This window comes from Danio rerio, chromosome 24 (assembly GCF_052040795.2).
Source record: "Danio rerio strain M-AB ecotype USA chromosome 24, GRCz13ab, whole genome shotgun sequence".
NCBI classification, from domain to species: Eukaryota; Metazoa; Chordata; class Actinopteri; order Cypriniformes; family Danionidae; genus Danio; species Danio rerio.
In genome coordinates, this window is record NC_141044.1 from 9,921,494 (window position 1) to 9,937,500 (window position 16,007).

Genomic DNA, 16,007 nt, shown 5'->3' on the forward strand with positions numbered 1-16,007 from the left:
TTCTTATAAAGTACATATTCTGTAGGTTCTTATTCTACATCCCGAATCCTACCCTAAACCAAACTATTGCCCTTATAATTATTAAAAAGAAGCAAATTAGGAGTTTCTTAAGGCATAAGTCATAGTTAATGGTTAATAATAGTAAGAATTTGTACTTTTAAAGTGAAATAAAGTGTTGTAAATATCTAAAAACAAATCGCATTTATACATTCATTCTGTGTAGCTCCTCCAGCATTTCTGGTCTATTTCCGGCCTTTCAATGGACCCTTCGAAGATCCTCGAAGAGTTCCCACGCTGGCTAGAGCGACTGTCTGCACGTCACCATGGAAACATCATAATCATCATTGATTCCATTGACCAAATACAGGTAACATTTCCTCAAATGACCTTCCTCGTTGAGTTGTGGTGTGTTTGTTTGTGGTCGGGTTTAGAGATCTCTGCTGTTGAAGACAACACTAAACTCCCACATGTGTGCGTCATAGTAAATCACTTGACATTTTGTCTGTAATTGATTGCATAATTCTAAAATGTCAGCGATCATTTTATAAATATTCTCTTAAAACAGTTTTAATTGAGATGAATGAAATTACACAAATTTTACCCTGTTTTAGAATTGGACTATTTTGGCTTGATCTAAATTTCACTTAGGAGCATTGCATTTCGCTTTAGCATTGTAGCAAATTAGCTCTAAGTGAAAGATCAAAGATTAATTTGAAGTGGGCTTCAAAAGAATGGATTCTTTAAATCGGAACAAACAAATTGTCCAGCAATCATTCGAACAAACAGTTGACTTCAACTATCGCTATTGCTATCAAAAATAAAAACCCATTTATGTTTAAGCAGGGTAGCAAGATCGAAGTAAGGCATTAGATGCATAAACATGCACAGGCGTCTTTCTTTACACAAAATGAAACTTTATTGACTAATCTTAACAGAAACTAACACAAACACACATTTTAAGAAGTAAAGGAAGAAAAATAAGAGTTTGAGAGTGTGTAATGATGTAAAAACCTCAGATTTTGTAAGACCAAACCATGCGAACCAAAAATAATCAATTTAACCCTTATGTGGTTTCTTTATGGTTACATTTAATGACACCAGTTCAGTGGTAATCTCGAGGCGCCACTTGTGTTTACTGTGTGATGTGAACATGATCTCTGTTGAGCTGGGTTCCCACATGGTTAGCCAGTGGTCGACTGTTTGTTCTGTAAGGCTTGGAGTGGGGTGTAGTCTGTCGTTTCAAGTTTGAGGCAGCAAAACGACTAGTCGTGTTGACTTCTGGTTCCGCAGCGCACTAAACTTAATTAGACTCTCAACGATTAAGAAAGAAAAGTAATGTAGATGGGAACATTTGTGCTGCTATGTTATTTATTGCCAGGGTCCACGTCTGCTCCCTGGACCTAAAGAAAAGCTGTCCTGAGCTGGAACAGAACAGCTCTCTCTCTCTTGAGGTCACTCCTTTTCCTCTGTGCTTGTTCTTCTAGTCACCAGATTTTATAAGGATTATTTTGTACCACTCTCGCGAGTTGAGTTGAGCAATGAGAAAGTTACCTTTCCAAGGCACATTTTAAAGTCCTTTGTTGTAAAGCTTGGTGATTTGCATATACATTCTGGGTAAATGCTGATGCAAAAATGTTTAAAGTTTCTTTAAATGTTAATATGTTGCTAAAATGTAAACAGTCGTTCAGTACACCAAATTAGCTTCACAGGGACATCAAACATGAACCATTCATGGATTTTGTTTAGCTGTGGTAGAGTTTAACATTGATTCCAGGAGTATTAAAACAACCATAATATAAATACGAGCAAGAGACTTGTTGCAAAACACTTAATTACACATAAAGAGGGAATAAAGGGTTACATGAAGTCTTAAGCAAGTTGAATAGGAGTGTATAGAAGCATGACCATGTTTCTGTCCATTTCCAAGCACCCATTCTTTTGGTGTCGTAATAACCTTTGGAATCGTATTACACACTGACCATTCGGTCTTTTCTGGGTAGGAGAGGTTGACAGTGTATTATTTGTTGAATAAAGCAAAATAATATGTGTCTAATCGGCCACATTTGCAACAGCATTCAATTTTTAATGTCATTTGTAGTGTTTTATGTTACATATATTTAAAAAAAATAATAATAGTATAGAATTATTTTATTTTTAGTCATACATAGGTTGTTAACTAAACCATGAAAACAATCATCATCTTTTGCTATCGTCCCAAATTTCCCCCTTGTAATCCTCTTCATGTTTAAGATAATCTTTTATTTCCCAGAATGCTGAGCGCCACATGAAATGGTTGATTGATCCGCTTCCTGCTAATGTGCGAGTGCTGGTGTCGGTTAATGTGGAGACCTGCCCACAAGCATGGAGGTTTGTGGTTTACAAATACACATAGTATATTATTTTCAAATAAATATTACATTATATTAAAAATCACAAGCAAGCATTCACCAACAAAACTTTTTTTAGATTGTGGCCCACACTGCACCTAGATCCACTCAATCCCAGAGAGGTAAAGAGTGTCATCAGCACGGAGTGTGTGAGCGTGGATATCAAACTCAGTAAAGATCAGGTAAACTTTAATATACACTCATCGGCCACTTTATTAGGTACACCTTACTAGTACTGGGTTGGACACCCTTTTGCCTTCAGAACTACTGTACCTTGTTGGAAAAGATTCAATTTCAACAAGGTACTGGAAATATTCCTCACAGATTTTGGTCCATATTGATATTATAGGGTCACAGTTACTGCAGATTTGTTGGCTTTACATCCATGATGCGAATCTCCCGTTCCACCACATCTCAAAGGTGCTCTATTGGATTGAGATCTGGTGACTGGAGGCCATTTGAGTATACTGAACTCAATGTCTTGTTCAAGAAACCAGTCTGAGATGATCCACACTTTATAATATGGCGTGTTATTCTGCAGGAAGTAGCCATAAGAAGGTAATGGGCCCAAAGTGTGCCAAGAAATTATCCCCTACACCATTACACCACCACCACCAGCATAAACCATACATGTAAGTACAACAATGGATCCATGCTTTCATGTTGTTGACGCCAAATTCTTGAACCAGTCTGGCCATTCTCCTCTGATCTCTGGCATCAACAAGACATTTGCGCCCACAGAACTGCCGCTCACTGGATATTTTCTCTTTTTCCGACTATTCTCTGTAAACTCTAGAGATGGTTGTGCGTGAAAATCCTTGTAGACCAGCAGTTTCTGAAATACTCAGACCAGCCCATCTAGCACCAACAACCATGCCATGTTCAAAATCACTTAAATCACCTTTCTTCCCAATTCTGATGCTCTGTTTGGACTGCAGCAGATCACCTTGATCATATCTATATGCCTAAATGCACTGAGTTGCAGACATGTGATTGGCTGATCAGAAATTTACATTAACAATAAGTTGGACAAGTGTACCTAAAAAAGTGGTGTGGGAGTACAAGTCTGTGTTCATTTGTGTTTATATCTGTGTATCAAATGAGACTGAGCATCTGTCAAACAGGAGAAGAAGCTGGAGAAACACTGTCGTTCAGCAGCAACATGCAACGCACTCTATGTCTCACTACTGGCCAGACTCATTACACAGTAAGTAGATTTGCGAGCGAGTGACTATATTTAGAAAAAGAATATATCACATCAAACAACTCCTTTAAGAATCACATGGCAGCCTCAATATACCTATAATACTGTCATTTTAAATCTTTCTATATGCTTTTAATTAATAAAATGTAATAATTTAGACAAGAGGATATTTACAACTGGTGACGCGGTGGCGCAGTATGTAGTGCTGTTGCCTCACAGCAAGAAGGTCGCTGGTTCGAGTCTCGGCTGGGTCAGTTGCCGTTTTTGTGTGGAGCTTGTTTGTTCTCCCCATATTTGCGTGGTTTTCCTACAGGTGCTCCAGTTTCCCCCACAGTCAAAAAACATGTGGTACAGGTGAATTCGGTAAGTTAAATTGTCTGTAGTGTATGAGTGTGTATGGATGTTTACCAGAGATGGGTTGCAGCTGGAAGGGCATCCACTGCGTAAAACATATGCTGGATGAGTTGGCGGTTCATTCCGCTGTGGCGACCGCAGATTAATAAAGCGACTAAACCGAAAAGAAAATCAATGAGTGAATGAAATTTACATCCATCAATTTGTTTTTGTTTTTGTTTTGTTTTTTGTTTTTTTTACTATGTACAATATTTGAGTGTGCTATTTGTGTATTCATAAATGTGGTTAAGTTAAAATAAATTAAATTAACATATATTGTGCATGTATGCACGTACCGTGGGGGAAATAAGTATTCAACACTTCATTATTTTTCTCAGAAAACTTGTTTCCAAAGGTGCTGCTGACTTGAAATTTTCACCAGATGTTGGTAACAACCAAAGAAATCTATACATGCAAAGTAAACAATATTGATTTGTTTACAAATGAAGTTATGTGTCATAAAATGAAATGACGCAGGGAAAAGTCACACCTTAGCGCAAGAAGGCCTCACTGAATCCATCTAATCTCAAAAACTTTAGCCCCATTTCCGCCTTACCCTTCATTTCAAAAATTGTAGAAAAAAAATTGTACTTAATCAATTACAAAGATTTCGATCCCAGAATGGTATGGCTGAGGCTTTTCAATCTGGCTTTAGGCCGGCTCATAGCACTGAATCCGCTCTAGTAAGAGTTTTGAATGACATCTATCTCCGCACTGATGCTGGTAATTGTGTGGCCTTAATTTTGCTGGATTTATCTGCAGCCTTCGATATCATTGACCACTCTGTGTTATTATCTCGGCTAGAGTCCTGGGTTAGGCTGAGGGGGTATAGTGCTGAAATGGTTTAAATCATACATCTCCGACAGGAAGTTTTTTGTCAAAATCGGTAACTATTCCTTCTCCACGGCACCGCTAACATGTGGTCTTCTTCAGGGCTCGATTCTAGCACCTTCACTATTCTCTCTTTGTGTGCTCCCACTAGGTTCTATTTTCAGAAAATATGGCCTGCACTTTCATCTTCATGCAGACGATACACAAATCTATCTCTCACTCAAAAAGCAAAATGAGTCCTCTGTTGTGAACTCATTGTCACTGTGCCTGGAGGAGGTAAAAGCATGTCTTTCTGAGTACTTATTATTTCTAAATGAGGAGAAAACAGAGGTTGTTATATTTAGGCCCAATAATTTGTCAAGCTGTAAACGCCCCAGGTTACGCAACTTGGAGGAGTTCAGATCACCCCAGGTACAAAACCTGGGCATAACATTAAACCAGAACTTAAAATTTGATAAACATATCTCAAAAGTGGTTGGAAATAGTTTCTACCAACTCCACCTTCTCTCTAAAATGAAATCCTCTCTTCCTTCACACTCTCTAGAAATTGCCATACACGCGCTTATAACCTCCCGGTTGGACTATTGTAACTCTCTCTATTTTGGGCTGCCTAAGTCTCAGATTGGTCGCCTGCAATACAGTATGCAGCAGCTAGATTTTTAACAAAAAAAACGAAATATGCCCATGTCACTCCTCCATTGGTTACCGGTGACACAAAGAATCAAATTTAATATCCTTCTCTTTGTGTTTAAAACCCTACATGGTCTGGGCCCTCAATAGTTATTTACACTCCATCCAGATGCTTGCATTCCGCTGATCAGTTTTTATTAAAAGTTTCAAAGGCCCACCTCAAAAGTAGGGGCGAACGTGCTTTTGCCATAGCAGGTCCTTGCCTCTGGACACCCTGCCATTAGAACTAAAGTAGGCTTTGTTGCTGCTTATTTTTAAGTCTAAATCTGGGTCTTTTGAAGGATAAGTCCTTCTCTTCGGGAGAGGGGGGGGGGGGTGTTGGTAGTGGCGAAGAGGATCAAAATCAAAAGATCCTGTTCTTAATTTTGTTTAGGGTGGTCAACTGTGGTGGCATCTTTTAATTTGGCAAAAATTTTATTTAATTTTTTTGCTCTTTTTTTATTGTTACACTCTCTATGTTCTTTCCTTTTATGTGCCTATTGCTGTTACTGTTTTTATGCCCATATCGTTTATTTTTTTCTCTGTAAAGCAGAAATTGAAAATGGCAGTTGGAAATGTGCTATATAAATAAATTGAACTTGAACTTGAAAAGTATTGAACACATGACGAAAGGGAGGTGTAAAATGGCAGTGAAAGCTCAGACTGCAGCTGAAATCTCAGAGTAGTTATTCAGCAACGCTCTGCCCTTCCTCATTGTTGGACTAAAGCAGGTGATATTAATTTACATCTACATTATCAGGATGATGAAGATAAAACCATGGTGGACATTTCAGCAAGACTATGACCCAAAACACAGCCGAGAAAACTCTCAAATGGTTACAGAAAGATAAAATCGTGCTGTCGAATAGCCCAGCCAATCACCTGACTTGAATCTAATAGGAAATACAAAATAAAGATTAGATTTGAAAGACTGATAGATTTGTTGAAGTCTGGGGAAAAAATCAGACCTGAGCAATGCATGACTTCATTCTCCACATGAGAGGCATATTGCAAGTAAAATATCTGATGGTTACATCAGTCATAGTTTACTAGGAAGTGTACAGGCCATTGCTTTGTCTGACTTCAGATCTTTGACCACAGGACATCAGTATTCTCTCACACTGCTCTGCTGTGGTCTTGATAATCTTTTCCTCAATCTCTTCAGTGACTAAAGATCAAAAGCCATAACTCTGTTGCCAGTGATCAAGACTTTGGGCTTGTCCTTTCATTATTTCACTGTTTTCAGCTTCAAAGAACTTTTTTCTTTAGTCATTTTGCTGTGTGACAGCATTGTCATGCATGAAAACTGCTGGCTGATTGGGCAACGAGGGAAAGAACCACATATTGCAAAGTAGCTTCTGATAAACATTCATACTGACCCTGACATTTAGCTGTATAAGACAAGAAAACATCCCCCAGACCATGACGTTTTCTCCTCCACCTTTTAATGACTGCTTTACACATTTACATTTATTAATTTTGCAGACACTATTAACCCATGTGTCTTACAAAACTTGATAAAAGAAGCACTTTCAATCACCAGAGAGTACAGTGCCTATAAGACATTATCATACCCTGTGAAAATCTATACCTTTACTGACACCTTGCTTTTGAAGAGACCTTCGGGATAAGGTTGTAGAAAGGAACAGGTTAGGATAAGCCTACAAAAACTCTTCAAATGCTGGAAAAGTTATTTGGAACGTGATTTAATTTCATTCTGTATGATAAATTAATAAAGTACTATTTTAATTAAAATAGTAATTATTTCAAAGGGGTTTGATGATGTTCTATAGGCACTGTACATTTAATGACAAGTTTAATTTGGTTTAGCGTTATTGATTGATTGATTAATTGATTGATTGATTGTCTAATTGATTTATTTGGAGGGGAAAGAGTGTTTCATACAGGTGGTTTGTCAACTCACAAGCATGGAGCACACTTAGAATTGCACAATTTTTCCCAAGAAACATGGACTGTTTATTAAAAAATATATATATAAATATAAAATATAAAAATATAAGTGTTTTGTATAAATAGGGATTGCTATTGTTAGATAAATTAACTATTAGGTATTTATGAAAGAGATGAGTATTCAGATTTTTCTTAAAATAGTCAGATTCTCAGTTCGCATAGAGTTTGGCAAGTCATTTCACCAGGAAGTAACATTAGAATTGAAGGTCCTTACGATTTAATTTTGTGCCTCTTTAGGGATGGAATCACAAAGTGACATTTAGTAACAGAGTGCAGGTTCCTGGTGAGCATGTAAGCCTGAAGTAGTGGGCTCAAGTAGAAGGCTGTAGAGCCAGTAGTTGTTTTGTAGGTGAGTAACAGCTTCTTGAATTTCCCAGTACTGGGTTGCGGCTGGAAGGGCACTGAAAAGTGTGTTTCCCAGTACTGGGTTGCGGCTGGAAGGGCATCCACTGCGTGAAATTTATTTAGAGTAGTTGGTGGTCTACTACACAAAGTGACATTCAGTAACAGAGTGTATGTTCCTGGTAAGCATTTAAGCCTTAAGTAGTTTGCTTAAGGGTGCAAAGCCAGCAGTTTTTTTGTAGGTGAATAACAGCTCCTTGAATTTGATGCAAGCAGCGATTGGCAGTGTTGGCTGATGAATAAAGGTGTGACGTACTATTTTGTGTTCATCGAAGATCACTCTTGCTGCTGCATTCTGAATCAGTTGAAGAGGCTTGATTGAGTTGATTGGAAAGCCAGCAAAGAGAGTATTGCTAATTGCAATAGTCTGAACAGAACAAGAGCTTGGACAAGCAGTTAAGCAGCATGTTTTGATAGGAAAGGTCTAATATTCCTGATGTTATACTTTAGAAAGATTAGGTTCAGTCTTTGTCCAACTTAAAGAACATAATGTTTTTGTTTTTAAAAGATGTCTAATAGATGACTAATAGACATGTAAACAGAGCCGTCTTGGCTAAAACAAGGCTAAATTTGGGCTGTCAGTGAAAATCTAATAGACATCTAGGAACAGGCCTGTCTATTTGATGACTAGTCTAGTTTTGGGCTATTCTTAGATATTATTAGATTTTCACTGACAGCCCAAGTTTAGCCTTGTTTTAGCCAAGATGTCTACGTTTACATGTCTATTGGACATATATTAAACAAAAAAAAAAAGGTTTGTTGGGAGGTGAACTATGGACACAACATGCTCTTCCACAAAAGTTAGTTTAGCTTTTTCATTCTTTTTGCTCATGAGAGGTTTTCTTAAATGTCTCATGAGAAATTCTCTTAAATGTCAGATCTTAACCCTGTTCTGCACTGAACTGATGAAAAACTCCAGCTGCAGTGTTGAACCAAATACCCAATGCCCATTAAGAATCCCCACTTTATCCTGTCCTTCATCATTCATGGATGAGCAGCCAATTTAGAGAAGCTGATAATGTTAGTTGTAAAGATGCAGTATTCTAGAAATCACTGTTCCATTGTATTAGTGATTGGAGCGAGCCATGTTGCATACTGTATGTGGCATCTATGTATGACAATATTTTTTTATGTTTCCACTATTAGCTTCAGTACCTCTTGGACATTGGACAGAACTCTACAACAGTGTGTAATGTGTCAAGATACAGTATCACTCTACAGACTTGGGCTGAAGGTAGCACTGGACTCACTAAACAGTGATCAGGAAAAACACATCATGAAAGAGGTGAACTGTCTGTTCTGAAGTGGAGTATCATTTAAAAGTCACTTCATTAACTTTTGATCTTAATTCATTTGTATATCATGCAGTTATTGTGCCTAGTTTGTGCCAGCCACAACGGCATCAGCGAATCAGAAGTCTTGGAGCTGTTCCCAGACCTGACTTTCCCTGCTCTCATCTCAATGCTACACAATCTGGAGAGGCTTCTCATTATTACTTATGCCTGTGGGCTTATACGGTTTCAGCACTCACAGGTGCGCATGACTATATTTGTCAATATTCTTTAAGGTCTCTGTGTGTAAAATTTATTTTGGTATTTTGATCTTTGTTGGCTAAGAAACTCGCTTTCACATCTCATTTATAGAAATAACTGAAACTGAAGTGAATTATAGTGAAACCGGTTTGTGTGGGTTATTTTTCCAGGCATGTGAAGGGGTCAACCAAGAGTTTCTGGATGGTGACAAATGCCGTGGATCCTACAGAGAGAAATGTATTCGCTTCTTCAGCCAGCAGTTGGAGTAAGAACATGTATTTACACATATTAAAGGAATTTGGATGTGCAGCATTTAAATGTGTTTGCCTATTTACTCAACTGAGAAGCATTGCATGTAAAAGGTTACTCTTTATTTTGTTGCTCCCCTTTGGACATTCTGTTAATTTTACTTAAAGGGGTGGTCCACTACGATATCATATTTTAAACTTTAGTTGGTGTGTAATGTAGCTGTGTGAACATAAACAACATCTCTGATTGTAAAAAGCTCAAGGTTCAATGCAAAGGGAGACCTTGGTTTTTACAGAGTTAGCTTAGCAAAGCCTATAATGAACGAATTTTGGGGACTACAAAAAATACTTCAGGCCCTTGTGAGAACACAAAGGTACTTTTACCGCGCACATACACTGCGCTGCTAAGGGCTGTGGCCAGAGGCGCTGTAATGTAAAGCAGAGAAAGCTAAAATGCGTCCAAACGCCGCTGTTTCCACAGAGCTTCGTCTGTTTCTGTATTTGGGCTTCCAAAGTACACGACACATAGACAGAAGTGTTTACAGTTCAATATTAATTATGTTCCAGAGAATTGTAAAACACATTGCAAGCATGATTTGACAAAACACAGCTCCAGAATCTCTCCTAGTTCAGTGCTGGATTCGGTTAAAATCTCCTCAAAGCAGAAGCTGTAAACTACAACCTATAAGTGTTTTTATTTGTTTAAAAATTGATCATGACATGTACAGTGTCTAGCGTTAACGGTATGCTGTAGCAACGATGTAAACAATGGGAAATGCTGTTTTGCACCGCAAACGATTTAAATACAAATTCATATTTATCAGTCAAACTGCTGTAAAAACACACACACTCCACCAGGGCATTCGTGTCTCTCTATGAGTGACTTTGCATTGATTCTCTTTAGGCAGCTTTTCCATGCATTTTACATCTCAAATAATAAAGTCACAAAAGATATGTGGATGATTCATATAACTCACACCTGCATATTCTGGATATATGTGAAAGAAGTCATGTTATGCGTTGAGTTGAAAAAAAAAATAGGATAGCTCAGCTGACTCGTGTAGCAGCAGAAAAATAAATCAAGGCTCACACAGTTATATATATATATATATATATTTCCTAGTTTCCCATATGTATGCAACTACAGTAAGAAATGATCAGCAATCGGTACATACTGTCAGTATTATCTTTGCTTGAACTGACTCAATCTAATCATGTTTATATGAAATTAACCTGCTCCTACGCAAACTTGAGCTACCAGAACTGTTACTATGACAACAAGTCTCAGATGAGTATTGAAGAACGAAACGATAATGGATCGTGTCAAATCGTCAAAATCCAAATCCAGCTAATTGAGTAATCCACATACCAAGAACGGACCCGATTCCCTTGTCTTTTGTATGGCCTAAAAAACATAACCTAAATAGCCAGGTCTGTCATGTTTTATGGTTCTTTTGAAACATTTCTGTTGTGTTCCGTGCTTTTTGAAAGGGTTGCGAGAAAATGCAGCGCGTTTTCCTAAATTGTTTGTGTTGTGAAAAAATACAGCACGTTTTATTTATTTGTTTGCATTGTAAGAAAATACAGTGCGTTTTTTTTAAATGTGTTTGTGTTGTGAGAATTTTAACAAATTTCATCAAACAGATCTTTTCTCAATTTGCTGGCTTTTTTTAATTGCAAGTGTTTTCTTAAACTGCAGCACATTAAGCTCTCTTGGCCACCGTAGTTCTCTCTAGTTTTCTTTCTTTTGTCCTTTTGTGCTGATCAAAAAACCGACGTTGTCCAAAATCATAAATTGCTGCCATGTTGGATCATTTTGTTAATTCAGGCAAGACCGAGTTACCTGGAGAGTGGCTGATGAGTTACCATGGTTACTGCAGCAGCAGGAAGACCGAAGTAAACTTCAGATGAGTCTGCTTAACCTGTTTGTGTCCCAAAACCTCTACAAGAGGTACATTCTCATGTTCCCCCTCTCTATTTTCTCCACTGTTTGTAAATATGTCTTAAAATGGGTTCTTAAATTGTGTTCTTAGGGGTCATTTTTCAGAGCTTCTTGCATACTGGCAGTTTGTGGGTAAGGATAAGTGTTCGATGGCGACGGAGTATTTCGACGCATTGAAAGAGTTTGAGAAGACCTGTGAGAGTGAGCAGAGCATGAGCCGGCTGGCCAACCTATACGAAACACTGGGACGATTCCTTAAAGATCTGGGATTGCTCAGTCAGGTGATACACACTGAAAGACCAATGAACATCTGCCAAATGTTTTCATTCAATTGCCTATTTAGCTACAAGATGTTGGTTAAAAAGTGATTAAAGATGGTTTATGTACGTTTTAGATTCCTCTAAAGCAGGAGTGGCCAACCCTGTTCCTGGAGAGCCACCTTCCTGCAGATTTCAGCTGCTACCCATATCAAACACACCTGAACCAATTAATTAGGACCTGAACACCACGTGATAATTACAGGCAGGTGTGTTTAATATGGGTTGCAACTGAAATCTGCAGGAAGGTGGCTCTCCAGACACAGGGTTGGCCACCCCTGCTCTAAAGCATAAACATATCATAATGTTTGTAGATATTTAGAAAACATGTTAAGTGAGCATTCATGTTCATCTGAAACTCAAAGATGAAGTCAGGTATTCCTGTTTGAAAATGTGCGTTCCGTGTTTTGGTTCGTGTAACCTCACACACTGCCAGTGTACCCCATTTATATTTCATCCCCCTGGGTTCCCTTGGTGGAAAACACAGCACATTTCAGTGCATTTCATTCATGAAAGCTTTTTCAATGTATGTGGGCACTGCCAAGAAATGTGACCAACAGCTTACCAAAATAAGGGCCTACCATAATAATACAAATTTACTTGAGGTGGTTTTTATTTCCAAAAAAATCAAATACATTTTCTTGTCGGCTTAGTCCCTTTATTAATCTGGGGTCGCCACAGCAGAATGAACCACCAACTCTTCCAGCATGTGTTTTACGCAGCGGATGCCCTTCCAGCTGCAACCCATATCTGAGAAACATCCATACACTAAGGACAATCTAGCTTACCCAATGCACCTGTACCGCATGTCTTTGGACTGTGGGGGAAACCGGAGCACCCGGAGGAAACCCACGCGAACGCAGGGAGAACATGCAAACTCCACACAGATATGCCAACTGACCCAGCCGACTCTCGAACCAGTGACTTTCTTGCTGTAAGGTGGTTGGCTCGCCACTGTGATGCTCTGTTTTCTGTGATTTCTCTTTGAATTGTGTATTCCATTTAAATATGTCTGTATTCAATTTAAAAGCTTTTCTAATTGTTGCGATTGTGTTGTTTCAAGGCTGTGGCCCCCTTGCAGCGCTCCTTGGAGATCCGTGAGACTGCTCTGGACCCCGACCACCCAAGTGTGGCTCAGTCCCTGCACCAGCTGGCGGGGGTGTACGTTCATTGGAGGAAATTTGGAAACGCAGAGCAGTTGTACAAACAAGCTATGGAGATTTGTGAAAACGCTTATGGCCCTGAACACAGCACCGTCGCAAGAGAACTAGACTCGCTTTCACTGCTCTACCAGAAACAAAACAAGTACAGCATGTTTTTCTTCAATTCATATTCTGGTATGCTGAGTCTTTTGGTTTAGATCCTAGTGAGATGCCTTGTTTTCTATGTAGGGAGCTTCTTCTAAGGCAGCATCCTAACCACAATGATGCTGCGTTCACACCAGACGCAGCATGCACAGATAAATTGATTCTCTATTTGCACGTAAATAGAGGCATGAACATTTTGGGTTTACTCGCTTCATTCATGCGTCAAATTCACTTATAGATGAGGATTCGCGTCATGGGTGGGGCTTTATTAAGATAGTAGCTGTTAGGGCTGCTCGATTATGGGAAAAATCATAATCACGATTATTTTGGTCATATTTGTAATCACGATTATTCAAAACGATTATCAGCTGAAGTCAAAAATATTCGTCCTCCAGTGAATTTATTTTTGTATATGAATATTTCCCAAATGATGTTTAACAGAGGGATTTTTTTTTACAGTATTTCCTATAATATTTTTTTCTTCTGGAGAAAGGCTTATTTGTTTTGTTTTAGCTAGAATAAAAGCAGGTTTGAATATTTTGAAATCTATTTTAATAGCTCGATATTATTAGCCCCTTTAAGCAATACATATGTTTGATTGTCTGCAGAAGAAATTACTGATATACAATGACTTGTCTTATTTACCCTAATTAAGCCTTTGAATGTCACTTTAAGCTGAATACTAGTACCTTGAAAAACATCTAGTAAAATGTTATGTACTGTTATCATAGCAAAGATAAAAGAAATGAGTGATTAGAAATGAGTTATTAAATCTATTGTGTTTAAACTGTGCTTTAAGCATCTTCACTGTATTTTTTAGTTTATTATTGATTAATAATAATAACAGTCGGCAGCAGCAGGATTACCGCACGCTGTCACTTTAAGAATAGTGCGACTGTGATATGGTTTCTATTTCACGTGTCTTTTGATTCTCAACTTGTTAGTTTATTACACAAATGAGGGTTAATATTAATAATCACTAAACACCGCGCTCTGACACAAATGTGCATGTATTTGACCATTAAAGCGCTCACATTAAGATCGCGTTAGATGTGTGTGTGCTGTCCGAGGCTAAGCGCGGCGCGCGCGCAAACACACACACACGCTACCTGTCAGAGGCTAAGCACGGCGCGCACACGCACAACAGTACGTGCTCTTTTGCGCTTTTAAAATTATAAATGATGCGCATCCCGTGCTGCAAAAGTTACATTACAGCACATGCGCCTTTCGTAATTTTCACGCAGAGGCAAAGAGTTTTCACACGTGTACAACTGGAAAGGGGGCGGTACGTGATGGAATAATCGTTTATCTCGATTAATGGTTTTTCATAATCGTTAAAAGCCAAAATCGAAATCGGATTTTCGATTAATTGCACAGCCCTAGTAGCTGTGCTTTATGTGCTTTAGGAATGCTGAAAAACAGCGTAGATTCGTTCGGCGCCACTAGATCCTTTCAGATGTGCACCCAGCTCTGTGTGTTCATTAACTCCTCCAGAAACTATACCTGGATGATGAAAGCATTCAGCTGTGCAGTTTGATGAACTGTTGTCCGGTGTCGGCAAGAGGATTTCATCTCGGGACACCAACAACAGGCACTACGTCATAATCACTTCCCTACAAGAGCAAACTCATGAATGCAGTGCGAATGTCCGCTGATGTTTAGATTTTCCAACTCGTGCGATTCGCGCAAAATACTTGTTAAGCTCAAATCGCATCATTCGTGCCACCTCGTTCGCATGAATTACACCGCAGGATGTCTATTCGTGTCTTTGCATTGATTTAATATGTAAATCACTCACGCTTGATGCTTCATCCTCATCCGGTGTGAACACAGCATGAGGCTCCAATAACGTCGAGCACGAAAGGAGCCTTTTTAAAATGGTTTTCTTTTGACAGCGGGTGTTTTAACTTTGGGTGTTTTATTACATTTTAGTTGGGAGTGCTCAGAGCTCTTGCAGATGCTAAAGTCAATTCTGTGCAGAAAATTCACCCAATGTCATGGGCTCCAGCACAAAGACTGTTGATACATTGTTTGCCTAGCAACATAAAGCACAGCATGGCACACTGCTCTTTTACCAAAGTCAACAAGAATGCAGTGTGGTGCTCCTTGCATATTCCAAATTGATAAGCACATTCGATAGGACTCTAAGGAGTTCTGTAATTCGTTTCTAATGGTTGTTTTGATCTGGGTTGGTTGGATAAGACCAAACTAAAAGTTACAAAACTAAAGATTTTATGATGCATATATATTTATGATATTGCAACAGAACTTGACAATCATCCAAAACAGTCAAACCCCACACCTTAATGTGTATGAAAAAGGGCTGATTGTGATTTTTTTTCCAGATACTGATTCACAGAATATCTACAAAAACATTTATTTAAAATAGAAATCGACATTACAAATGTCTTTATTATCACACCTGATCAGTTTACATCTTTACCAAATATAACTATTATTTTTACCTTAAACCTTTGAATGGTTTGATATAATTGAATGATATCAAATATACGTTTGATCAATATCAAATATAAAGTTCAATATAGCAAATATATGTTTGAATAATTTACATTATTCTTGCAGTCCATTTCAGGATTGCCTTAATTAACATTGGGCATATGATGCGGTCTTCAGCTTTAACTAAATTGAGCAGATCATTTTTTCTACCTTTGCTTAAGTCAGGATGTCCAGACTCAGTCCTGGAGGGCCGATGTCCTGCATCGTTTAGTTTCAACTTCCTTCAACACACCTGCCTGGAAGTTTCTAGTAAACCTCGAAAGAGCTTGATTAGCTGGTTCAGGTGT

The 16,007-nt window shown here is 38.4% G+C and overlaps 1 protein-coding gene across 2 annotated transcripts in view; it reads left to right on the forward strand.

Moving 5' to 3' along the window:
- The window catches only part of nphp3 (nephronophthisis 3), a 55,321-nt gene that overhangs the window by 28,129 nt on the left and 11,185 nt on the right, over positions 1-16,007 (forward strand). For both annotated transcript variants that reach the window (XM_087308763.2, NM_001202441.1), the window contains exons 13-22: positions 224-367; positions 2,270-2,367; positions 2,467-2,569; positions 3,512-3,594; positions 9,004-9,142; positions 9,226-9,390; positions 9,560-9,654; positions 11,466-11,588; positions 11,671-11,860; positions 12,960-13,201. In XM_087308763.2, coding sequence (XP_087164889.1) covers positions 224-367; positions 2,270-2,367; positions 2,467-2,569; positions 3,512-3,594; positions 9,004-9,142; positions 9,226-9,390; positions 9,560-9,654; positions 11,466-11,588; positions 11,671-11,860; positions 12,960-13,201 — 1,382 coding nt within the window. The remainder of the gene's footprint in view (positions 1-223; positions 368-2,269; positions 2,368-2,466; positions 2,570-3,511; positions 3,595-9,003; positions 9,143-9,225; positions 9,391-9,559; positions 9,655-11,465; positions 11,589-11,670; positions 11,861-12,959; positions 13,202-16,007) is intronic.